Below are 27006 nucleotides of genomic sequence, written 5' to 3'. Positions count from 1 at the left end.
TGGAGGACTGAAGCTATCCACAGTTCCTGCAGCTCCTCCTAATTATTTTTTTGGCTGGCTGAGCTCCAAATGCTCTAGGGTCAAACACAGTGCCCCAGGGTCAGGCATATAGCTTGCAATCTCTCCCCCCCCCCCACCCCACCCAGAAAGAGAAAAAAAAAAAAACATCCTCTTTACATTTCACCACTATATTTACTGAATGCTGCAGAGATAGCGATAGTGCAGCACACACACAACAACAACAACATCCCCCCCCCCCCATGGGCGGCTGGGCGGTAAAAAAAAGAAAAATCCAATCCATCTCATCATAAGCAATAAAATGATGACAAAATGATGGAAAATCATCCTCATGATCAGCTTCAGCTGATGGGGACAAAGGACTGGTAAACGCCCTGGTCATCAGCCTATTGGCCCTTTTTTTTGGATGGATGGTGATGGGGCAATATGGTAACCATCATCATCATAGCAAATGAGGGAGCCCCCATCAGCCCCACCCCCCCCAAGATTCAAAAGAGAAGATTCCCTGCTGCTCTGGCAGGGCAGTGGATGCTTCTCTTACTCTCTGTCACACTGCTTATGTCTGCCTCTGACTATATAGCTGCCTTCCTGCCTTCCACTCATTTCTCACTAACAAGTGTGATTCTTTATTAATTCATCACACAAGTGGGGGGAATGCTACGGTAGCCCAGAGAAGGCTGGGAAAGAAAGAATCAACAGGTGGGGTTGTTACAGGAGCCCCCCCCCAATAGCATATATATATAATTTCTTCTGACACAGAGACAGAGGTTTCTCTAGCACACTTGCCTATATTAGGGCAGGCAGATTCTATTTTTTTTTTAGAAAGGAGGAAGGGATTGACTCAGGTTCCCCATTTTGGTTTTTGCTTTTTGGGGCTGATCGCGGCACAGGGCTATAACAGCAGCAGCCAATGGTAAAAAAATGGAAGGTACAATATGGCTAGTAACCCCTTTTTGGCTTTTTTTGATTGATTTGGGCAGGCTGGCACAGCAAGCAGGTACAAAGGACTGTAGCCATGATCATCCTCAGTTCCAATTTATGGAAGGGGTTTGGATGGTGCAATATGGCTAGTAACTGCTCTCATGCAAATGCAAAAGCATGCTCAAAGCAGTGTGTGGCTGTGCCTAGCGCTGAGTGGTATCTAGTCTACATACGGAGTCAGCAAAGCGCAAAAAAGCTCCATGATTCCATAGCTGCTGCCATGCATGGCAGCTGCCAGGCTAGGAAAAAAAAAGCAAAAAAGCTTTGCTTGCTCGTTGCTTTCCTGAGACCCAACTGCAGACGGCCACTACCACCAACCCACAATGATTTTTGCCCCCACAGGCACTGGGATCTCAATCCGGAACCGGGAAGGGGGGGAGGCTGGGGGGGAGGGCTATAGAGAGGAACTAGCACCTTACAGACAAGCTAGAAGAAATCGCCATCCAGAAATCGACGCTAGCACCACCACCATGGGTGTTTATTGTGGTTCTTTTGTTTTTTTTGGTGTTTTTTAAATTTGTTTTTTATAAAAAAATTAATGCAAAAAAAACAAATTTCGGGTAGTAAGGCTTGTAATGTCTCTCTTTCTGGCCTCCCTAACAATCACAGTCCAGTTCATACAAAACATAGCAGCTAAGATCTTTTACCTTGCCCATCACTCTGACCACATCTTTCCTGCCCCACCTTATGAATCTTCCATCTGACTCCCTGTTTTCCATCACAAGTTTAAATATCTTGTCTTCAAAGCCATTTACAATGTGTCTCCACTTTACTTGGCTCTAACCATGTTTTTCCTCTCTGTTCAGTGAAGATCCTAGCCCTGCATGGCCATTAGTTTGCTATTCTCACAAATGTCTCCATTTTGCCCTCTACACATGGAACATCTCCCTCAGGTGATCCATAAGAATCATCTTGCTTCATCTCATCTTGCAAATCCTTCTGACCCTCTTCTGTCCTGGGGGCTACAAGATATCAACCAACTACAGATGAACTAGGATGAATAACAGTCAGGGATAGCTGATTGTACTTACTTGTTTATCCTCTGTTATACTCTGTGTTGCAGCTTGTTTCTGATTAGATTGTAAGATCCCTGGGGCAGAGACAATGTATTCTTCTGTGTTTATGCAGCATCTGTCCCCAGATTGTCCTAAACCTACATGGGGCTACGTGTTACCAAAATAAAAACAAATAGTGATATCGACATAATAATCTTCTCAAATAAGCGCAGTGATCATTATTATGTTGGGGATGATGATTTTCTGTTAGGATTAGATCAAGGTTACAAAAAGTCAATTATTCATAAAGGCACATCATCTCTTTTCTCAGAACAAGAGAATTTTTGCAGCCAAAACTTTGTAAACTGGCAGGGAAGTTGCTCAGAGCGTAAGAACTGACAGGCAGCTTGCAAACAGATGGGAGAGCCCTGCTCTTTGTGAACTTTTGCCCTAGAAAGTTATAAAGAGAAAGGGAAAAAAGAGAGAGAAGAAATGCTCATTAGTGAGGTGAACATTTGTTCTAAATTTTTCTTATTCAGTCACACATTTACGATGAGTTTTTAAAAATAAATTGAAATATTGCCAAATAGCCTAAAAATTATTCAGATACAGGCAAACAGGTTTCTTGTAATTTTTTCATGAAGGTGATTTGAACACTTTTGCTTTTTGTGTGCTAGAAGATTGTGTGAACAAATTTTAAAATATATTTTCGTAGTTACAAGCATCTAAATGGTATGATGGTGGCCTAGAATTTGGATGATGTCACAGATTGCATTAAAAAATGGGAACAAAACTTTCCTACCTGCAGGTTTAACCTCCAGTTTCGATTACAATTGGAAAATTATTTAAAAGAAATGCAAACTACCCGTTGGGTAGGAAAAGCATGCGCTGCCTATTATCTTTACTCCAGTAGTATAACTCTGTGATTTAACTTTGTTATATTGGGAATTGTGATATTCTTAGAGTGTCTGGTCTTAATGTGTTCCCAATATAGCTGTAAGAGTTAAGAGCCATTGGGCCAAGCACTGTCCTCAATGATGCAACCTGGGGTTTGTGGAGTTGCAAGGGTATAATGAGGCATTAAAATGTTGCTTTAACTTCCTGAAGAGTTGCACAGGATTTAGCTATATACAATAACCCCCTCTAAAGCCAGTGGGAGTCTTCTGACTCTGAGTTCCAAGCTCCAACCAAAGACCATCATGAAGGCCACCTCTGGTGATCCAGGTGAATATAGAATTCTAACCCTAATAACATTGCTAATAGAGCCATAGGTAACAATGTATTACATTACATTATTTTAAATATTTTTCTGGGTATGAAAAATATTTCTTCCTTCCTTCATACAGTATATAGTACCGTTCCTCATTGTATCACTATTTACTGTGTTAGCCCAAAGTTTTAATTCTTAGAACGTGACTACATGCACAGCTGTGTTTTATGCACTGGGTAGTTTGTTTTCTAATTCAATTTAGTTACATTGATATGAACCCCTCCAGTGGGTCCTCTAAAATTTGAACCAAACTTATATCTTTTTATTTTGGTTTGGTAATTTACCGAATTATTATTGTAATTTTTGTTTGTGGGTTTCTAAAACTTTCATACACAAATCCCACTCCTTCTCTTTGTCCCATTGCCCCAGTCCTTAGCTCCATGCCATGGCATGTCCATTTGGCTGATGAACTAAGAAAAGGTTCCTCTCTTTGGAGGTTAGGAAAATCCCGCCAACATTGGACAAAGGGTTGCTGCACTTCCATGAAGGTTTGAGCATGCTTGCAACAGTTTTTTTATTTTTAAGTGGTTCAAAAAACTTACAGTAAACCTAGAAGACTCTTAGTGCAGGTTCTATATGTGTTTGTTTTCTGCATCCTGTTATTTAGTGCACAATGCAGAATAAACATTGGACTGTTTTGTATAAAGGGAACTGTTCTATTTACATGAGAAGAATCACAGTTTGCACTATTGTCACCCCATTCATATAAAAAACAGCTTATAAATCTAATTAGATCTGAAATGTCTCCAAAAGTTAGTTGTGCAACAAATGTTGTCTCGGTAATATCATTTATTATCTTGTGCTTTCTCTCTTCTTAAATAGCCTTTATTGCTTAGCAGGTTGCAACTTACTACTAGCAAGAATGCATTATTCAAGCCATTCGCTGTGCCACAGCAAGTGACAGCTTGTCATGTTTTTAATTGTCTCCCTTGAACTCCACAGATACGATTCCTCCAACCATAACAAATTGCCCATGGGACATCACCATAACCACAGAGACTGATCCAGTACAGGTCAGCTGGGAACAACCTGAAATTAGCGACAACAGTGGGGTGTTTACTTCAGTAGCTTCAATATCCAGTGGCTCCTGTTTCCGGTATGGAACTCATCAAGTGCAATACACCGCCCATGATGAAGCAGGAAATGAAGCCTCCTGCCAATTTAAAGTTACCATCAAAAGTAAGTGCTATTATTGACTGAAGTTTAAGAAAGAAAAACAATCAGGATCCTGAAAACTTATGAACCAGATTTACGAATTAGAAGTAGAGCTGTTTGCTTTAATGCTACCTCTTTGGCAGTAATATTTCCTGTAAACAGTTGGATGTTCACCAAACCATGACTATTTTGCTGTTCATATCAAGTCCTATATACCAAGTGATATGATTATATTAGGTGTAATAAGAATTGCATCTTTCAAGTACGTTTTGTGACCAGTGGGCCAGATCCTCCACTGGCCTCAATTGATAGGTCTTCATTAACACCAGGAAACAGTTGTGGCAACTGTGGAGTAACTGTTGGAAAATCTTTTTAATGACAACCACTGTTTGCCTGAGATGTGAGCTAGAGTTAAGAAGTAGTCAGCCAAGGACTGAAATATTCAGAAAGCACTTGTTGTCTGACACTGATTCCCTGCAGCACTGATTTCCGAAAACGGTGCTCTCCAAAATGAAGTTAAAACTGGTAACACTCTTCCTGCTACTTCTCTATACCCATTAATAATGCCTTGTCTACACACACACCAACTGTACTAATTTTAACTGAACTGTTTTAGAAACGGATGTACTTAAGTCAGTGCAGTCACCATTGTGTGGACAATCTTAAATTGGTTTGAGTGCCTTACATTGATTTAAGCTAAATTAATCTAAGGCTTCCTCAACCGATTTAAGATTGTCCCCACAAGGGGGTTGCATCCCCTTTACTATATCAGTTTCTAATGATTTAGTTAAATTAGCACAATTTTTATGTGTAGAAAAGTCCTGGCATTTGAAAGATCCTGATGAAGATCAATGGCAAATGGATATACCAACTCTTTAGTCAGTAGTGTTTGGATTTAAAAAAAAATAATTAGGACTTCTCTGAAATTAGCAAGGTTGTTTCTTTAGGTCTCATTTTAATTAAACTGCTCTATTTTAAGCAGAAAGATTTTTTGCTACCATTGATTAACATTTTTAATTAAAAGGAAAATGCAAGTGATACTTGAGTTAAGCCACAGTGCTGACAACTTGATTATTAGAGGTGGAAGAAGGAAGAAATAGAAAATTTCTTTTCTTATTTGGGATCTCCTAGAAGTCATAATATAACAGCAAGATTCATCAATGTGGTGGGAGAAAGCATTAAAGACATTTACTGAATATCTGTGTTTTGCAATGATGTGAACAGTTTCACTGTACAAAACCCCACAATTATGTGTGTCATTTCTGCTGTGTCTACATTAAGGAATTTTTGTAAAACCTTCCTCACCAGAGTCCAAATGCAGAACAGGCTTTGACAGGCTTAATTAAGGTGATCAAATACTAGCAATTGCTGGAACCTCATGGCTGGTGCTGGCACCAATGAGGATTCTATTGTCAAATCTCCCAGTGTGGGCACATATTACTGGTGTGTGTTGTATAGTGCTATTATTCCTTTGCCATATCTTTAATATAAAAATAACATTAATGGAAGAGCACACCCTTTTCCTTAAATATTCCATACCTTACCTTTTCTTTCCCTTTTTTTTCCTTTTCACTATGGGATCTTCCCCATCTTCCATATAGCTACAGCTTGTACAATATCTGTAGAATTTGATGAGACAGTTAAATACAGAATGCTACACTTACCCCACAAATCACAGTAGGTAATAGATGCAAAAAATACACTAACTTTTGTAGGATTTAGTTTTCACAAGAAAACTGAAGCAGTTTAAATTATGGTCTAATACTATACTCAATAGTGATTTACTTAAACTGGTGCAAAAGACTGTGTGGACATTCTGATTTCAGTTTACACTATGTTTATTTTGGATTATCTTCTTTTGGATTAGGAATTTGGTTTAAGCTAAATTGAAATAAGCCACTTTTAAACTGAAGAATCTCTACACAGGGGTTTGCACTGTTTTAACTAAATGGATTTATAAACCAATCTAAGTTGAACTAGAGCAACTTTGTTGTGTAGACAAGGCCTTAATTAGGGAAGGTGGAACAAATTCCATTAAATAAGAATGACCATTTTTAAGTTTTAAAAAGTTTTCATGTCCCTGCTCATTTGGCTTCAGGCAAATGCAGAAGTGCTGAAAATTCCTGGGAGAGGCCAGTTTCATGCTATTTATACATGTCCTCTTTACAATCAGGTTTTAAATACCGCAGGCCTAGTCCTCCTCCCCACCCTTGGTATTTTAAGTACTTAATGCTTTCAGCTAAAATCAAAAAGTGCAAAGCAATGTTAAAAAGAAGAAAACTGAATTTTCTTCAAACCTCAGAGAGACAAGGTGGATGAGGTAATATCTTTTATTGGGCCAACTTCTGTTGGTGAAAAACTCAGAAAAAGGCTCAAGTTTGGTTTGGGTAAGTTTCAGATGAAGGTTGTGTTCTGTTTAAATTTTATTTGAACCAGTTCACAATTTCTACCAGCATTATTCTCCTGCAAAATCTGGTGTTGTTCTGTGCACATACATGACAGCAGTCTCAGGGGAAATTGTGCCATTAGTTTATTGATAAAGGTGTTTGTTTAGCTACCTCTTGCAAATAGCAACTGCAAGAACTAAAGTTGTAACTGTGCTGAAGTTGGGCAGGATCCCAGTTCTTTTGGGGGGAAATAAAATTAAAAGCAAAGGTTCAAGATATTTTTGATGAGATAACTGACAATTGTGTTTACGAGTTTTTATTTTCCCACAAATTATTATTTCAAAACAGAATAATACATTTATGATGTTTTTAGTTGGACTCTGTTCTGCTATTTAGAAGAGAACTAATAACACATATTGTTGTACCATGATAACACCACACCAGCTCTGTCCAGCCAAGCAGCCTAGATTATTCAAGATGTCATATTTATTTATTTAAAAAAATACTTCGGCTGTTTATCAGGAAGTGACTTCAGTGAGGAAGCACAGGAATTCAATTATCAAACACTCCTCTCTATCAACTAAATACACATGAGCGGAATGTAAGAAAAATATCTATTTACAATTACTCATCTTGCATAGGTCATTATGGTGACATGGGGCCTGATCATCCCCCTCTTGTAACCAGGGAGGTGGCTTTGTAGGGATTGTAGTGGGAAATGGAAAATTCCATGAACATCTATAAAGTTGTGTGGGACAAGCCGTGGTTCTGCTCCTAGGGCTATCAGCTGGGAAGAGCTGTGCCTCCATATAGTTTTGGGACCTTTGCCCCTTCTGCTCCTGGGAAGCATGGGTCAGCTGGAGACAAACGATCAGGGAATCCTCAAGTTACTTTGGAGGGGATCAGCTATATGGAAAAAAAATGGAAGAGAAGGAAGGTGAGGGAGACAGTTCAGGGGAGAAGAGGTCAAGGAGGGGCAGGTGTAGAGTGAAGTTGAGGTGAAAAGACTTGGGATAGGGGAGAGGCGAGGGAGGGATTGGAGCACAGGGCCAAGAAAGACAGAACTTTGTACACATTTGATTGAAATGGCCAATTGTGGAAAAGGTCCCTGCTTTGGCTGCTTCTGGTCCAACTGGCTGGAATCTCTGGCTGGCTCCTGGTGGCCCCAGAGTGTGTGGGGTCCCTTCTGCACAGTTTTGCCTGGGGGGAATGGTGCCTTTGCTGGGTCCCATATACTCCCACCCCACCAGTGCAGCAATCCCTGCTTTGGCTGCTATTGGCTCTACTGGCTGGAGTCTCTGGCTGGCTTCTCTCTGTGGTTTTCCCTACAGGTCTGAGACACCACATGGATCCTAGTGACCCCAGAGAAGGGGATGGGGGGAGGCTTCCTCTACACTGTTCTGGGTCCTGTGGTCTAGTTGGAATAGATGCTCTAGAATTTTTTGAATAATAAGAACGTCACATTTGTAGAATAATTTATATTCAAAGATATCAAAGTGCTTTACAAAGATGGATAGGTGTCATTATGCCCATTTTACAGAAGTCTAAAGTAAGGAAACCTGTGACAGAGTCAGGAACTGCTGTGTGCCTGCCTGGTCTTAAACCACCATACTATATTTTTAGGTCTAACTCTGCAAGCAAGGTTGGTATTCTATGGGTATGTCTACACTATGGGATTATTCCGATTTTACAGAAACCGTTTTTTTAAAACAGATTGTATAAAGTTGAGTGCACATGGCCACACTAAGCACATTAATTCGGCGGTGTGCATCCATGTACCGAGGCTAGTGTTGATTTCCGGAGCGTTGCACTGTGGGTAGCTATCACATAGCTATCCCATAGTTCCCGCAGTCTCCCCCGCCCATTGGAATTCTGGGTTGAGATCCCAGTGCCTGCTGGGGCAAAAAACATTGTCACGGGTGGTTCTGGGTACAGCCTCACCCCTCCCTTTGTGCAAGTAGCAGGCAACCGTTTCGCGCCTTTTTTCCTGGGTGAACTGTGCAGACGCCATAGCACGGCAAACATGGAGCCTGCTGAGCTCAAGACAGCAATCATGGATGTTGTAAACACCTCGCGCATTCTTGTGCAGTGTATGCTGAACCAGGACCTGCAAAACCAGGCGAGGAGGAGGCGGCTACGGCAGCACAGCGACGAGAGTGATGAGGACATGGACACAGAATTATCTCAAACCGCAGGCCACTGCGTTTTGGAGATCATGCTGGTAATGGGGAAGGTTCTAGCCATTGATCGCTGATTTTGGGCCCGGGAAACAAGCACAGACTGGTGGGACCGCATAGTGTTGCAGGTGTGGGACGATTCCCAGTGGCTGCGAAACTTTCGCATGCGTAAGGGCACTTTCATGGAACTTTGTGACTTGCTTTCCCCTGCCCTGAAACGCCAGAATACCAAGATGAGAGCAGCCCTCACAGTTGAGAAGCGAGTGGCGATAGCCCTCTGGAAGCTTGCAACGCCAGACAGCTACTGGTCAGTCGGGAATCAATTTGGAGTGGGCAAATCTACTGCTGCTATGAAAGGTTGTGACTCTGGGAAATGTGCAGGTCATAGTGGATGGCTTTGCTGCAATGGGATTCCCTAACTGTGGTGGGGCGATAGATGGAACCCATATCCCTGTCTTGGCACCGGAGCACCAGGGCAGCCAGTACATAAACCGCAAGGGGTACTTTTCCATGGTGCTGCAAGCACTGGTGGATCACAAGGGACGTTTCACCAACATCCACGTGGGATGGCCAGGAAGGGTTCATGACGCTTGCGTCTTCAGGAACACTACTCTGTTTAAATGGCTGCAGCAAGGGAATTACTTCCCAGACCAGAAATTAACAGTTGGGGATGTTGAAATGCTTGTAGTTATCCTGGGGGACCCAGCCTACCCCTTGATGCCATGGCTCATGAAGCCATACTCAGGCAGCCTGGACAGTAGTCAAGAGTTGTTCAACTACAGGCTGAGCAAGTGCAGAATGGTGGTAGAATGTGCATTTGGCCGTTTAAAGGCGCGCTGGCACACATTACTGACTCGCTCAGACCTCAGCCAAACCAATGTCCCCTTTGTTATTGCTGCTTGCTGTGTGCTCCTCAATCTCTGTGAGAGTAAGGGGGAGATCTTTATGGCGGGGTGGGAGGCTGAGGCAAATCACCTGGCCGCTGATTACGCGCAGCCAGACACCAGGGCGATTAGAAGAGCACACCAGGAAGCGGTGCACATCAGAGAAGCTTTGAAAACCAGTTTCATCATGGGCCAGGGTACGGTGTGACTGTTGTCAGGGGCGGCTCTAGGCACCAGCAAAACAAGCTGGTGCCTAGGGCGGCAAAATCTAGGGGGCGTCCCCTGCGGCCGGGGGGGGCGGCAGGCTGTGCCGGCGGACCTGCCGCAGTCATGCCTGCGGGAGGTCCACCGGAGCCCCGGGACGACTGGACCTGCCGCAGGGATGACTGCGGAGGGGGCGCTCGTCCCACGGCTCGGCTGGACCTCCCGCAGGCATGACTGCGGCAGCTCAAGCGGAGCCGCCGGACCTGCGAACCGTCCGCAGCCGCGGGAGGTCCAGCCGAGCCATGCGGGACCAGCGGTCCCTCTGCAGTCATGCCCGCGGGAGGTCCGCTGCTCCCGCGGCTCCGGGGTGCCTCCCGTGCATGACTGATTGGGGCAGCCAAAAACGTAGAGCCGCCCCTGACTGTTGTGTTTGTTTCTCCTTGATGAACCCCTCCCCCCTTGATCGACTCATTCTCTGTAAGCCACCCACCCTCCCCCTTCAATTACCGCTTGCTTCCTAAGGAAATAAAGTCACTGTCATTTAAAAATCATGTATTCTTTATTAATTAATTATAAAAAGAGGGCGAGAACTGACAAGATAGCCCGGGTGGGGTTTGGGAGGAGAATAGGAGGGAAGGAAAAGGCCACAAAAAAAATTTCAAAATAATGACAGCCTTTTGTTTGGGCTGTCCACTGGGGTGGAATGGGCGGGTGCACAGAGCCTCCCCCCACGCGTTCTCAGTCGTCTGATGGGTGAGGAGGCTAAGGAACATGGTGAGGGGGGAGGGTGGTTATACAGGGGCTGCAGTGGCACTCTGTGATCCTGTTGCTGTTCCTGAAACTCCACCAGAGCCGGAGCATGTCAGTTTGTTCACGCAGCAGCCCCAGAGTTGCATCCCGCCACCGCTGATCTTCCTGCCGCCACCTCTCATCTTGAGCGTCTCTCCTCTCCTCACGTTGGTCCCTCCTGTCCTCACGGTCACTGGCATCTTTCCTGTACTTCGATACCACATCCTTCCACTCATTCAGATGAGCTCTTTCATTGCGGGTCACTTCCATGATTTCCGAGAACATTTCGTCTCGCGTCTTTTTTTTCCGCCACCTTAGCTGAGATAGCCTTCGGGACGGAGGAGGGAGACTTGAAAAATTTGCAGCTGCAGGAGGGAGGGAAAAAAGGGAGAGAAGTATTTAGAAAGATACATTTTACAGAACAATGGTTATACTCTTTCACGGTGAACAACACTATTCACCTTACATAGCACATGTGATCTCACTACAAGGTCGCATTTTGCATCTTAATATTGAGTGCCTGCGGCTTTGGTGTTAGAGATCACAGATGCAGGTCCGGGCATCAGAATTCGGCTTGCTTGCGGCCATGGTAAGCCATTATCTTTCGGCTTCTGCAGCCTTCATATATCCAGCGCCCTCCTTTCCCAAATAGCAAGCAAAGCCCGTTGAGTGCTACTTCTTTCCAGTTAATGTGCAGCACCAGAACTGCCCCCATCCAATTCTCTGGGATGATCGCTTTACCCCTCCCCCCACCGCATGGCTGATATCATGGAAGATCGCTGCTAGCCACCCTCCCCCACACCTTGTGGCTGGTAGCAGGGAAGATCCCAGCTAGCCAAATGCGAAAAAGCTCAGCGCCAATCACCCCCGTCTCCCCCTGCTTGGCTAAATGCAGGGAAGGATTTCTTTTAAGCCACAGGCAAACAGCCAAACCATCTCTGTCCCCTTAATGAAATTCCCATATTTCAACCAGGTTACCATGAATGATATCACTCTCCTGAGGATAACACAGCGAGATAAAGAACGGATGTTGCTTGAATGCCAGCAAACACCGGGACCATATGCAGCTAGGCTTTGTCATGCAATGATACCAGATTACTTGCTACATGCATGGCGTGGTCAAGTGTCCTACCATGGAGGACGGAATAAGGCTGCCCTGCCCAGAAACCTTCTGCAAAGGCTTTTGGAGTACCTCCAGGAGAGCTTCATGGAAATGTCCCTAGAGGATTTCCTCTCCATCCCCAGAGAGGTTAACAGACTTTTCCAGTAACTGTACTGGCCGCGAATGCATTCCAAGTCCTCAGGGCAAATTAATCATTAAAAAACGCTTGCTTTTAAACAATGTTTTATATTTACAAAGGTACACTCACCAGAGGTCCCTTCCATGGCTTCATTGTCTGGGATAGTGGCTTGGGAAGGCTGGGACGGTACTTCTGTCAGGCTGAGAAAAAGCTCCTGGCTGTTGGGGAGAACAGAGTGCTGTGTGCTCTCTGCAAGCTCGTCCTCCTCTTCCTCCTCATCTTCCCCATCCGCAGAGTCCTCAGGCCAGGCTAAGATTACCCCCACCTCAGAATCCACGGACAGGGGTGGGGAGTGGTGGTGGACCCCCCTAGAATTGCATGCAGCTCAGTGTAGAAGTGGCATGTTTGCTGCCCTGCCCCGGACCTTCCATTTGCTTCTTCGGTTTTCTGGTAGGCTTGTCTGAGCTCCTTAACTTTCACATGGCACTGTACTGAGTCCCTGCTGTGGCCTCTCTCCATCCTGGCCTTGGAAATTTTTTCAAATGTTTTTTCATTTTGTCTTTTGGAACGGAGTTCTGTTAGCATGGAATCCTCTCCCCATATAGCGATCAGATCCAGTACCTCCCGTGTGGTCCATGCTGGAGCTCTTTTTCGATTCTCAGACTGCATAGTTACCTGTGCTGATGAGCTCTCCAAGCTGGGTAAACAGGAAATGAAATTCAAAAGTTCGCGGGGCTTTTCCTGTCTACCTGGCCAGTGCATCCGACTCCAGATTGCTGTCCAGAGCGGTCACAATGGTGCACTGTGGGATAGCTCCCGGAGGCCAATACCATCGAATTGCGGCCACACTAACCCTATTCTGAAATGGCAATACCGATTTGAGCACTACTCCCCTCGTCAGGGAGGAGTACAGATATCGATATTAAGAGCCCTTTATATCGATATAAAGGGCTTCGTTGTGTGGACGGGTGCAGGGTTAATTCGGTTTAATGCTGCTAAATTCAGTATAAACCCTTAGTGTAGATCAGGCTTCTGTCTCAGTGTAATGGCTTGTTGTTTAGTGATGTGTCAGATATGTATGTGTACGTAGTGCAGAGCTATTTATAAAGTACTGTGGGATGTGAAAGATGCTGAAAGCATGTTTTATTTTATTCAGAAGAAGAATGCAACTGGTAGGTTAGCGTTAGCGTGGATTGAAATTTGCCCAATTTTATATATGTAACACAGTGTAAATATTACTATTTTTCCTGTCAGCCCTAGCTGGCATATATAACCATGATTCCTTTCTTTCAGCACATACTCCAACCATGAAACATTCCTAGGGGAATGGTTCCTCAGGAATGTGTAAGCCAGAGCAAACATTGTGCTCTGGAAGGCAGCCTCCTCTTCTTGTGTCACTGTAAACAAGAGGGGTGGAAATACCATAGTTGACTAAAAGGTTGTGCACCATATATTAACTAAAATTCACTGAGCAAAAGTGATCAAGGTATATAGCATGCATTTATTGCTTTAATAATTATTTTTTAAATAGGGGAGGGACTCCCTGGAGAAGGGGTAAACAGACCCAGATCTGCGGATTTCAATATCAAGTGGTGTTAATTAAATACTTTAGTGGACGTACACTTAAGTGGGGACAATATACATTGTCTCTCCTGATGGGGAGTTGACAGTATCCATTGTCTCAAAGACAGTAACTCCTTTGAAATGCAAGAATTTAGAGTGAGAGATTGCTTTGCAGTTTCATTAGCTCCCTTTTGCTTAAGCCCCAGATGGCAGACCTAGCATCATCCACACAGTTTTGATTGACACCTGTATTGTGACTGCATGTAGTGATTCTGCATTACAGTCATATGGTCATCGCAAAGGATATAATGTGTTTGAATAGAGTTAAAAACATCTTCCCAGAGACATTTGGGGGATGGCTGAAGAGCAGAAATGGAAAAAGTGACTGGTCAGAGAGTGGCACTGAACTTAGAGGAGTTTGCTGGAGATAGAAAGGGCCATGTTACACATGTGAGTTTTAGAGAGCTAGCCCCTCAAATCCAGGGCCGCCCAGAGGGGGGGGGGCAAGAGGGGCAATTTGCCCCGGGGCCCCCACGAGAGTTTTTTGGGGCCCCTGGAGCGGGGTCCTTCACTCTTTCCGGGGGGCCCGGAAAACTCTTGTGGGGCCGGGCCCAGGAGCTTCTTCTGCTCCCGGTCTTCGCCAGCGGGGGGTCCTTCCGCTCCGGGGCGGAAGGACCCCCCACTGGCGAATTACCGCCGAAGCGGGACCCGCCGCCGAAGTTCAGCTCGGTCTTCGGCGGTAATTCGGCGGCAGGGGGCCTTCCGTTCCGGGACCCGCCGCCGAAGTGCCCCGAAGACCCGCCGTGGGGACCCCCCTGCCGCCGAATTACCGCCAAAGACCGGGCTGCACTTTGGCGGCGGGTCCCGCTTCGGCGGTAATTCGGCGGTGGGGGGGGGGGGCGCCGTGGGTCTTCGGGGCACTTTGGCGGCGGGTCCCGGAACGGAAGGGCCCCCCGCTGACGAAGACCCCAGGCCCCCGGAATCCTCTGGGCGGCCCTGCTCAAATCAGTTTAGCTTCATTATTTATGCCAGTTTACTCTGGTTGAGGATTTGGCCCATCAGCTGTATTTTGCTTTTGTCATCTAGTATCACTGTTCATGAGTGTGCACAACTAAACGAGCCTATATAATATCCTGTCTGGTCAAGTCATTGCTCCCCACCCAGGAAAACTAGATTCATAGCTAATCAAATAATGGGGAACTAGTTTTGCAAAAAAATTCAATTTGTTTCCATTTTGTAGGATTCAGATCAGACCTTTCTTTCTTTCTTTCTTTCTTTCTTTCTTTCTTTCTTTTCTGAGTTTTGATTTTAATCATTTTGAATTTGCATGTTTTTTCCCTTCGCCGCCGCCCCAGTTTTTTGCTACTGAATGCTATAAAAAATGATGCCCCAGGCTTTTTCCACTGTTACATTTTTTTTCTTTTGCTACATTGTACCCTTTTCCAACTTTGGAAAAATTACAAAATGACAAAAGAAAAATGAAAAAGTAAAGGAAAAGCAAACATATCCCAGGCATAATTCATTCTGCTGCACACAGTGGAACAAACAAGAAAACTGAATATCTGACATTTTAAATTCCTTAATTTTAATATTTTCAGTTTCATTTCCAGGAAAACTTGGAAGAAAAAAAAAGATGACTCCATGAAGGTGCTTGGTTTTGAAAAATGGAAAAGTTTAATTAAAAAAAAGTTTTGAACATACAATTTTAGAGGGTTCTAGAAATAACCCACTCTGAGCATCTCAGATGTCCTAAGCACTTGGAAATGGTATCATTCAGTAAAGAACTTAACAGTTTTTAAAAAAAGTTACAAGCATGTATTTGTTTGTGGGCATTTTACTTACTGTATTTCTACTACAGTGATACGAATGGACTTGATACTTTAATATTTTTTATATTACTCTTAGAGCCAGATCTTTCGTGCACTGCCCAACCTCCCACTGATGGGTCTTTGGCTTGTGGAACGTTATCTTATCCTGGCAGTGGAAAGAACAAATGGCAGTTTTGTGTACCATTCTGCATGAAGAGCACTGGTTTCCATCGGAGAGCAGGGTCAGTGTTTTTCTGCCAGCCTTCTCAGTCTGGGACAAGTTGGTTTCATTTGGATGAAGCCTGGCAAATGACAAAGGCTCACATGCCAGAGACTTGCACAGGTGAGCAGGCTTGAACATTTCAGTGGATTAGCTTTCTTAAAGACTCTTGCTGACTGAAAGTGTATTGATTTACACGTTCAGCTGCTATTAGAGTTTGTCATGTTTGTATAAGACAACGTGAAGATATGGATTCCAATGATGATATGAATTGAGAAAAGAATGTTTTGTTTCTCCATCTTCGGCTAGAGTGTGTTGGTTCTCTGGGCAACATTCTGATGTCAGTTACAGAGTAGTGCAGTGGAGTAACAGTGGTGTACTTCTAGACTAACTAAGAGCAGAAGTTGTCCTGAGAATTTATCCACTTTGCTTCTCCTGCAAAGTCTGATCATAATCAAGTGTCTGTGTGTCTGAATAATGGGGTTTCTCGCTTTTTTGACAGCCTTCCTAAGAGGCTTGAAAATAAACTCTCTCACTACACATTTTGTCTGTTTCCTTTTAGCAAATCTTTACTTCTCTTTCCCTCCCCATGTTTCTAATAACACAAGCCATTATGGTTTAGTATTGCTTATTACCATGATTATTCACTAGTATCATGTATAGTTTCAGGAGTTGAACAGTGACAAATAGTGTGTGTAGGTCTACAAAATATAGTTATTTTTGTTGATTATGGAGAACAGGTATTTTAGAATTTGAAGGCAATTTCTCAGCATGTTAATATTTTTAAGGTAAGACAAATGTCTGGCTAATACTAAATTGTTGAACAAAGATCCTTTAACTCTTGACTTAGAGGTCTTCCAAAATACTCCCTGAGACTTGCAAGCCTAATGCTATTCTCTCATCTCCCCATGACTACAGAAGGAAGATGTAACGCAGTGCTTGTCTACATTTGGAAATTTACCAAAATAGCCATTCTGGAATAATTATTTAAAATTTTAATTTATAATTCCTAAATGGATTAAGTTAAATGAGGAAAGGGCAGTCTTATTCCAGAATAAGAGTGTCCACTTGTAGAGTTATACTGGAATAGCTATTTTGGTAAATTTCCCAGTGTAGACAAGCCCTTACTGATGAGTACTCTACTGGCCATTTTTATTGGATACTTTTCAAATAAAAATGGAAAGAGAACATAATTTCTTAAACAGATCCAAGAAGGACTCCAAGAAGGCATGAGAATCACATATTTAAGGAAACAGGGCCAGATGGAATAGCAGCATAGAGTGCTGTCTGCATTAGCTTCTGCAAAGGATGCAGAGCAGTCCCATACCATCTCTGCACTAACTGGAAAAATTGCAGGAAATAAACTTTCCAAGGGTGGTGTCATAACTATTTACCCTGGGTTCTCCAGCGGACCTGCCTGAGGCACAATGCATTCTGGAACTCTTGCTTGACTGGTGCAGCTCTGTACTACCCCCAGTAGAGGCTTTTGTGGCTTTTGGGGATCAAACTGAGGTATCTTGTTGGGGATTGGCGACATCACAGGCAATTATTCTAATCTGCAGATGGATTAATTTTGAATATTAAAACATAGTTTTATGATTTGAATGGGGCGTATAGATGGAGACAAGATCTAACGGAGGTATCTGCAGTCATCTGTCTATGGTAAGCAATTGCAGATGACACAGAAAGCATGGCCAGTTTCTTTCTGAAAGCTCGAATCAAGAGTGTGGAGCAAGATCTTTTTTTGAATAGAGCAAACACTGAAAGTTTGTGATGTGTTACCAGAAGTGGCAGTGTGCTACTCAGGTTGTAAATTTATTACTGTCAGGTTGTATATGATAAACTGAAAACATGACAAATAGCTATATTTTTATTTGAGCTAGAGTCTTACACATGAAACCAAAATGACATTTTTACCTCTCATTCAAGTATTGAGCTGTATATTTATGCTTTTGATATATCCCTCATGCTGCTTTGTGTTGTGGCCTTGTGTTTAAGAGAAAAATTGGTAATGTGATACATTTGTGCTTGCTAGGACTCTATTATATGAAAACTGTTTAGCACTTTTGTGCATTATGGCACCATTTTGGGCATATCCTTATTAACTAACCTCATGTTATATGAACTATTATCAGTCAGGCGTCGTACGGGGTCCAGAAAAGGAGATTCACTACAGTACTATGAGGGTGACTGCAATGAACAGGCCGTGAAAAAACAAATCCTAGCAACTGTGGAACATATTGTAGCCAAAGATCCCTCTGTTGTTTCCCAGTGCACCAGGCACCCAAACACCTGTGGCAATTTCAGAATTTCAGATCTTTCTGTTCATTGTGGGCCTGGAAACAACCAAAGAGGTAAGAAATTGTCTTTTCAGAACATTGTTAATGTCACTGTGATGGGGTGAACAGTATTTTTTCTCTTACATGTTTTTTAATATGCTTCAGTGTCTTCTCTCCCTCTGTGGTAATTCATATTATGCAGTCATTTGCGATCAGCTGCAGCATAACATAAACCATAATCTTAAAGGCACACATATTTCATGCCCTAATCTATCAGTAATGTGCACCATTAGCTCCTATCATTCTTGATGGGAGCTGGACATGCTTTTCTAGTTGCTTTGAACTACATCTCCTTAAGTCATCAAAATCACATATTTTAAAATATAACAGATGTATTGTAATGTACTACACACAGTACAGCTATAACAAATGTATTGTAACGTACTCAACTTTCAGAAAGTACTTCAAGTGAGCATGAGTTTACAGACGTGTGTAATGTGTCAAACAAAGTCCAATGCATCTCAAAGACGCTAAGTGGAAATTATGAAGGATAGACAGCTGTAAGATCAGCTTGTCAACTTTTACTTGAATCCAAAATGTATTAGCTGAAATATATGATTCTGCAGAGGTCTTCAGGAGTGGGATGAATGAAAATGAGTCCAGAATAAAGGTACTCAAAGGGATTTGCCATACAAGTACTTCTCTGGGTGATGTTGGTTTGGGAACATAATGGCAAGGAGTCTTTTCTCTCATTTTGTGGGTTGGGTAGAAGCAAGGTGGACAAACGTCAAAAAGTTCTTTGTTTTATTGTAATTCAACCTCTTTGTTCTGGACTTTTGCTGTTAATTTTTGGTGCTGTTCATTTTAGTTGCAGTTCAGAGCAAAACGCTGATAGGATAGACTCTCTCACAATGTTTTATTATTTGCTACTTGTAGTTGAAGCCAAGGGTCCTGGGGGTGGGGGCCACACTGAGATTGTTCAATCAGGACAAACTGCAAAGTATGGGGAAGACAATCCCCAAAACTGGAGGTTATTTCTAATAATTAGATTCAGCAAGCCAGCAACAAAACAGCTTCTACAATACCTTATTGGTTACCCAGAAGCCAAAAGCACAGTTCCTTAAAACAACACAGCCTTGGGCTCCTACCCAGACATCCAAGTCAAATATGATGAGGATTACTGAAAATCTTGTATAAAAAGTTCTACCAATCCCAAAGGATCAGACACATTGCCCATGTGGTCACTGATTATTTCAAATGTTACCCAAATACACGCTTACAGCCAATTCTTGTTAACTAAACAAAAATGTATTAAAAAAGAAAAGAGAGTATTCGTTAAAAGGTCATTATACATACAGATATGAATAAAGTCCTTAGGTCAGTTTCATATTAGAAATGGTGAGCTTCAGAGTTGCAAAAGGTTCTTTCAGAATCAGTTCCATAGCTCACAGTCCAATGTCCAATATCGGGGTGACCCAGGCTGGATCTGGGGATCTCAGTCTTGTGACTCAAACTTCCCCTGATGAAGCTTAAGCAGATCTGACATGCAGGATCAAGGCCCCAGAGTTCTTTTTATAAATCCCTGGCAGGCTATTGTCAGCCTCTTGACAGCATGTATTCCTTGAGTACAGAGTAGTGGCTTTGAAGTAACTTCCTATTTCCTAAGTATCACCGGTAATTAGCTATATGGATGAGCATAAGGCAACTGCCTATCTCCCACCATTTACGGGCAGTTTACTACATACTTCAAAGAGAAATGAAGACAATGCTATTAATACACTCACAGTTCATCTAAATGTTAGCATCTCCTTTTGATCTCTGAATTGACAGAATACAGCGACATACAGGAACAGTTTGGTTACATTGTCAACCTCTAACAATATATATGTAAACACACAAAAAACACAACTATTATCTACTAATATGTCTCTGAAGGTTGAATCTGGATCAATTAGCCTGCTTGTTGTGTAACAGTTTCTGTGTTACCCTGTGTCACATAGGCCTAGCAAATTTATTTAACTATATAAATATATTTATATAGTTAAATAAATTTGCTAGGCCTATGTATATATATGTATATATTTGACCTTCAAAAAAAGATCATATTTAGTTCACCTTCAAATCTGGGGGAAAGTTTTGGGGCTACTATTTTTGGCTCTCTCTGCTTTTAAATGTTCAGATCTCTCAAGATTACCTGAATTTGCTTCTTTATACTGCCATACAGTATCCTGTCTTTTTGCTATGCCATTAATGTCTGTGCCAAAAAATCTGGGGGGAGGGAGTTGTGTTTATATTCTTTTGTTGCTATGTTTCCATTTTTGCTTTAAATTATTTTTTTTATTTCCCTGCAAGATTCCTAATTCAGCTTTGTACTTCATTAAAGATTTCACATATTTTAAATTTTAATTAGCTTTTTAATTACAGCTGCAGCAAGCTGTTTACTAGAGATTCTTGTTCTAGTGAACAAGCCCCTGTGGAGCTAGTTAGCCTTAGAGAATAGTGAAAAATAGCCATTTTAAATCAGAAAGGAAATATTTTGCCCACATCACACAATCCTATGGGGATTTTCTGAAATTCCAGTTTAAAGGGTCCCCATTATAGAAGAACTGTGCCCCAGAATATGGGGATAAAGATTCTGGGGGAAGGCCAAGGGAGGTGTGGTAACTTGGCTAAATTCGAGTTGAGCAAGTGTATTCTATTCAACCCAAATTCTCCTGCAGTTTCAATTGGCTGAGGCAATTCTCACTTTCACATTCTGATTTACACCACGTTGCACTCCATTTGCACAGGTACACGTTACATAAGGTGCCAAAGGCAGTGTAGAACCAGGCCCTTTCTTCAGTATGTGCTACACAATGGGCGGCATAGACGTCACTTTTCAAAGGCGGGTGAAGCATTTGTGTCCTAAAAGTATCCTGATATAAGTCTAACTTCTTTTATTTGTTAAGTTTTAAGAGCCATATTTTCAAAGATATTAAAGTGCTGATCTGCAGGCCCCTAAATACCTTTGAACATCAAGCCCTAAGTCCTTGCGAAATTCTCCTCTCAGTTACACCCAGTGTGAAGCCCGATAACTTCAGTAAAGTTTAACTGGTGTAACTGAGAGACGAATGTATCCCATTGTAAGTAAAATCAACACTCTTTGTTGAGAACTAATTATGGGCCGAGTCCTGGCACTACTGCTAAGCACTGGCAAATCTCCCATTGACTTCCCTGGGATCCAGATCTAGTCCAAATGTCTTAAATACTGTACAAGGGCACGTATGCATTTGCATAAAGCATATTGCAATTCTGTTCAGTTAAGAAACATGCAGTTAAATAAGCTTAGATCTGAGCAGCAGGGTTGTCTCATTGCATCTTATTGTGAAACATAGACTATCAATATTACTTTCTTATGCTGCTTAGCATTTGGAATAGCCAAAGTCTGATATCTATTATTATGTATATTCTTTCCTCAGATACTGAACCACCTGTAGTGATCTCCTGTCCTCAGAACATTGAAATAGAAACCAAAAAAGGAAATCCCTACTGGAATGACCTGCCTGAATTGTCTTGGAAGGAGCCTGTGTTTGAAGACAACTCCAGGGGTCCACTGACCATCACAAAAGGAGGGTCTAATGTGAATAATGGAGACAAACTGGCATATGGCCAATATTCAGTGGAATATATAGCAACAGATCTTTCAGGAAATCAGGCCAAATGTTCCTTTGAGATCTCTGTGAAATGTATGTGTTTGGCTTATACTCAAGGTCAACCAAATGGAATATAATGAAGTATTAATGCTAATTGTCCTGTGGCATTTGTTGTTTGATGATTAATACCAAGTGGGGGTTAGGATATAAACTCTCATATTTTGTCTACATCTACAGGCTATTTATATGCAAGGGTGAAAACATGTATGTCCAAATGTTTCTTCCCCCTGTCTCTTACAGCTTTGCTTTCTGTCCTCATATAGCACAGTATCTTTTCACTGAAGCCTATATGTCAGCTATGTGTAAAGAATTGCTTCCTTCAATGGCTCCTGGTATAGACCCTAACACAAGTTATAGGATTCAAACCAACCTGTTACAATGAAATATGAGTCTGTGATGCAAAGTTTGGCTCTAGATTGGAAGTTGGGGCAGAGACAAGGTTTGAGGGGAAAGAGCTGATATTCTGATTCAGGCTCTTCTCTGTTAAAAGAAATCATCTCCTGTAACAAGCACATTTTCAGAAGTAGTCACTCACTCGGTGTGCCACAGTTGTGTGGGGTATTCCACTTGAGACACCTTGTGCCTGATTTTCAGGGCTACTAAGAACCCACTTTCTACAGAGCACCCCAGGAGTAAGTCACACCAATTCACTGAACGCTTCTGAAAATTGTAGCTGTGTTCCTCCTGATGATTACCTGTTCTGTTCATTCCCTCTGGGGCACCTGGCATTGGCCACTGTTGGAAGACAGGATACTGGGCTAGATGGACCTTTGGTCTGACCCAGTATGGCCGTTCTTATGTTCTTATGTCCACACACACTCCCAAATACTATCTCCAGCTATAATGCTATAATGAATTGCTGAAGACTGTCTGAGTCTTACACCCATGCAAGGATTCAATCCCAAACTTTTCCTAAGTTACACAAATAGGCACATAAGAATCAGTTTCCCTTTACATGCAGTAGGGGGCTATTCACATCATCCTGAAGATTTATCCAACAGTGACATTATTATCATGTATATTAATTTATAGTAATATTTTAAGAATTTCTGTTTAAGATTTTGCATAATTTGCTTTTTACTAAATGTAAGCAGTGTCACTCATTATTAACTCAGTTTTTATTGTTGTCTTTTTTATGTATACACAAAGCAATTGCATGCACAATGGAATTGCCAGAGCATGGAGCTATAGTCTGTGGCCATCCTTCGGTGGACGGCATGGACCTCATGACCATTGACTGTATTGTATTGTGTCAAAGCAAATACCAGTTTAGCCGGGATCCATATCCAATATATGCATGCTCAGAGGAGGGACTTTGGTGGACCTTCACAAGCACATTCACGCCTATTGGCCCAAATTTGCCAAGTTTAAACCATAAGTGTCAAGGTAAGAAAGTTTAAATGAATGAAAAACTTTGTAACTAATTAAAAAATCTTATTTGCATGCTATATTTTCACCACTTTGATGAGCCTGATGGCATGTAAATTATATTTCAAGTGTTCATTAAAAGTAGTTTACCTTTTTTCTATAAACAACACTTGTCAGATTTCTCAAATCAGCACTGAATTAAACTTGAGGTGGGTTGAGTTCAGCTGCTTGATTTACTTAATTATAGATTTAAAATATGCTGAGGGAGTATAGATATTTCACATTACTTGTGTCCATGAAGATCTGTGTTCTGATCACCAACCCTGAGTCTTTATACAGAAAATTGAGACATAATCAATGAGAGACCATACCACTTTCTAACCAGTGGGGGATTGCAGGAATAAAGCACCAATGCTTTATTAACTGATTATTTTTCACAAGAACAGAACCTGAATATATGGACCTTGCACAGGGACCATTTTAGAGCTTGCATATTGGGCACAAGCAAACAATAAGCCTTTTAATGTGGCTAAATGTAACTGTATACATTTATAAACAAAGAATGTAGGCCATACATACAGGATGGGGGACTCTGTCCAGGGAAACATGACTCTTAAAAAGATTTGGCGTTGTGGTGGATAATCACCTGAATGTGAGCTCCCAGTGCAATGGTGTGGCCAAAAGGGTGCTCGGATGCACGAACACAGGAATCTCGAGTAGGATTAGAGAGGTTATTTTACCTCTCCGTTTGGCACTGGTGTGACTGCTGCTGGAACAGTGTCTCCAGTTCTGGTGTTCACAATTTAAGAAGGATGTTGATAAATTGGGGAGGACTCAGAGAAGAGCCGTGAGAATGAGTAGAAAAAACATGTCTTACAGTGATAGATTTAAGGAGCTCAGTCTATTTAATTTAATAAAGAGAAGGTTAAGGAGCGACTTGGTTACACTCTGTAAATGTCTACGTAGGGAACAAATATTTGATAATGGACTTTTCAATCTAGCAGTGAAAGGTAAAACACAATCCGGTAGCTGGAAGTTGAAGCTAGGCAAATTCAGATAGGATATATGGCATAAATTTTTAACAGCAAGAGTAATTAACCATTGGTACCATTTACCATAGGTCATGGTGGATTTGCCATCAAAGATAATTTTTAAATTAAGCTTTGATGTTCTTCTAAAAACTGTGTTCTGAGAATTATTCTGGGGGAAGTTCTATGCCCCGTGTTATGCATGAGTTCTGATGATGATCACAGCAGTTCCTTGTATCCTTGGAATATATGAATCTATGTACATTTTTAGAGTCTTTTGGGGGCAGAACTGTGTCTATCTTTGTGTTTGGAAAGTGCCTCACTCATTCTGAATGCTATCCACAGTATAAATCATTATAAGAACCCACTAGCACATCCTGAGCCATCCATGTGGCTCGTCTTTAGTTGCTTCTACAGTCCCAGGGTTACAGTAGTAACTATAGCCCATGCACTATCTTCATAGTGGCTTCTAGGAGGCGGCTGCGTGAAGACTGTTGATGCATTGGCCATGACCATGCCCACTCCCCAATTCTCCCCTGACTCATATTAGGCCAAGAGTGAGTGAACATAAAGCATTGTTCCAGCCAAAAGGGTCTGTGATATAATTTTTTTTTCAGTCTCTAGCTTCAGCCTGCTGTGCTGAACTTGCAGCAAATTGTTAACTTATACATGCCCATAACGGGAGAGGGATAGCTCAGTGGTTTGAGCATTAGCCTGCTAAACTCAGAGTTGTGAGTTCAGTCCCTGAGGGGGCCACTTAGGGATATGGGGCAAAAATCTGTCGGGGGAGTGGTCCTGCTTTGAGCAGGGTGTTGGACTAGATGATCTCCTAAGGTCCCTTCCAGCCCTGATAGTCTATGATTAATGATGAGCATGAGAGTAATCCCAGTGGGTCAATTTATATACTTCAGGTTAAAAACACATTTGTAAATCTTTACAGATTTAAAAACACATTTCAATCTTTTCCTAGAGGTTCATTCAAAACCCACTAAAGGCAATGTGAGCCTTAGGCCTTACCTTTAACCTTACCAATTCATTCTTTTATGATATTAGTTGTATTAAAAGTTCCAGATATGTAAACATTAAAATAAAAATTATCCTCATAGCATTTGATACATTTAAGTTGAAAAGTAGGATGCTCTGCATCACTGGGGTGACTGGCTAGGTCAAATTAATCCTGTGTTTTCTTTGCCTGTATTTTTAGAACCAGATATCCATAAAAAGCCAAAAGTTGTTGATCAGAATTTTTACTTTGATGGTGACTGCCATGACAGAGCAGTGCAAGACATGCTGATAGGACACTTGGAATATTTTCAGAGGAAAACTTCAGCATATCAGTATTGTGAATTAAACAGAGAGTTCTGCAGAAAGTGGAATGGCTACCGCAATGTAACGGTGTTCTGTGGAAGTACGTGAGATGGAATGACTATTGTTATGGGGTTTTTTAAGAATGTATTTGCATGCATGTATGAGAACTGCATATTATCCAAGTGTTCAGACTGTTCCTTGAAAGAAGTTTGTGCTGTAACCTTATTTCCTCTTATAAAATAAAATTAGGGTAATAATATAATCACTATTGTTTTCTTTCTTCTTGAGCTTCCCCTATTGTTGCTACTACTTGGGAAATTTGGCATTGTAAGTTACATATATGGACCGTTAGGTGACAGGATACTAGTGTGTTACATTTGGGGTTTTTTGGGTGGCTTCCACTTTTTTGTTTTTTAATTATAATGTAAAACTGGTGAGGGAAATTTTGAAGCCGTATGTAGGAGTATCATGATGGGGATATTTGTTAACACAAAGTTACACTAAATTGTTTCAGAGTAGAGTGGCTGCTATTAAAACATCAGTATTTGTCAATAATTATGCTCCTCAGAGCTATGTAAGATTACCACAGTTTTTTTCCTCCTAGATTTAGAATAGGAAGTATCTGCTAGAACTTTGTAATAAGGGCACACAAATATTGATTAGCAATAGAACTGCTTGAAAAGTAGAAACAATTTTCACTGAAAAATATAGAGGGATTTTTTTTCTCCTCTATTTTTCATTCAAATTTATGACCAGCTGTGCTTGTTAATGGCCTCTATTGTATATTGTGAATTGGACAGTAAAATTATTTTACAGATAACAAGATCCCCTCCAGAATTAAAATCTATCAATATTGATTTGTTGTCTTGGATTCAGCTTTGGTAATATCACTACCTAGCAACAGATATCTGTAGTTGCCTGAATTAGATAAACACATTGGGCCAGAGCCTTCACTGGCATAGCTTTCTCTCCTTGTTAACTGAAATGTAGTTGTGCCATTTGTACCAGCTGATGATTTGGCCCAGGGAGTATAGCTATTTTCACAGAAAAAGCTAGAAGACAAATGTAGTCTACTCATTAGGGCTCTGGAATGGAAGTCAGGAGAGAGTTCCTTGTTTGGCCATTAACTTGCTGTGAAAAGTTGGGTAAGTCACTTAAGTTGTCTATATCAGAGGTTCTCAACCAAGGGTCTGCTGCTCCCTGGGGGACTGTGAGCCCTTTCAGGGGGGCAGGGAGCTGGGGGGGGGGCAGAGCTCCACAGCTGAAACCCAGTGCCCTGAGCCCCGGCACCCCCCAGTAGGTCTGAAGCTGGGAGTGGCAGGGGGCTGAAGCTGAGAGCCCCAGTGTTCCCCCCGCCCGCAACAAAGCTGTGAGCTGTGCAGGACTGAAGCCCTGAGCCCCGGCATTCCCTGCAGGAAGAAGACCTGAGTCCATGGGCAGAGTTGGGGGGCATAAGGATGTTGCCCCTCAAACTGCAGTGCCTTATCCAGAGTGGAGCATCTGGGGGCAGTTCCACCGCCCCCACACTGCCTCCTCTCCCCTCTCAGGCCCAGCCCTCTGGTCAGGTTGCAGATGGGAAGCCAGAGCCTGGCAGTGTGGGGCAGCTGCTCCTCTGGCAGCTGGGGCCATGGAGTGGGCA

The 27006-nt window shown here is 42.2% G+C and overlaps 1 protein-coding gene across 18 annotated transcripts in view; it reads left to right on the top strand.

Annotated features, from left to right (window-relative positions):
• LOC120374264 overlaps window positions 1–25611 on the top strand; it is a 280532-nt gene extending 254921 nt beyond the window's left edge. For 17 of the 18 annotated variants that reach the window (XM_039493641.1, XM_039493647.1, XM_039493642.1 and 14 more), the window contains 6 exons: window positions 4207–4443; window positions 15570–15815; window positions 17828–18046; window positions 21430–21696; window positions 22813–23049; window positions 25264–25611. In XM_039493641.1, the coding sequence (XP_039349575.1) occupies window positions 4207–4443; window positions 15570–15815; window positions 17828–18046; window positions 21430–21696; window positions 22813–23049; window positions 25264–25475 (1418 nt within the window). In that variant the 3' untranslated portion in view covers window positions 25476–25611. The remainder of the gene's footprint in view (window positions 1–4206; window positions 4444–15569; window positions 15816–17827; window positions 18047–21429; window positions 21697–22812; window positions 23050–25263) is intronic. The other variant, XM_039493643.1, reaches the window with a different exon arrangement.
• Window positions 25612–27006: the final 1395 nt, after the last annotated feature.

This window comes from Mauremys reevesii, linkage group 11, assembly GCF_016161935.1.
Source record: "Mauremys reevesii isolate NIE-2019 linkage group 11, ASM1616193v1, whole genome shotgun sequence".
Classification (NCBI taxonomy): Eukaryota; Metazoa; Chordata; order Testudines; family Geoemydidae; genus Mauremys; species Mauremys reevesii.
The sequence above is the reverse complement of the archived record's forward strand: the minus strand, read 5'-3'. Positions and strand labels throughout refer to the sequence as shown.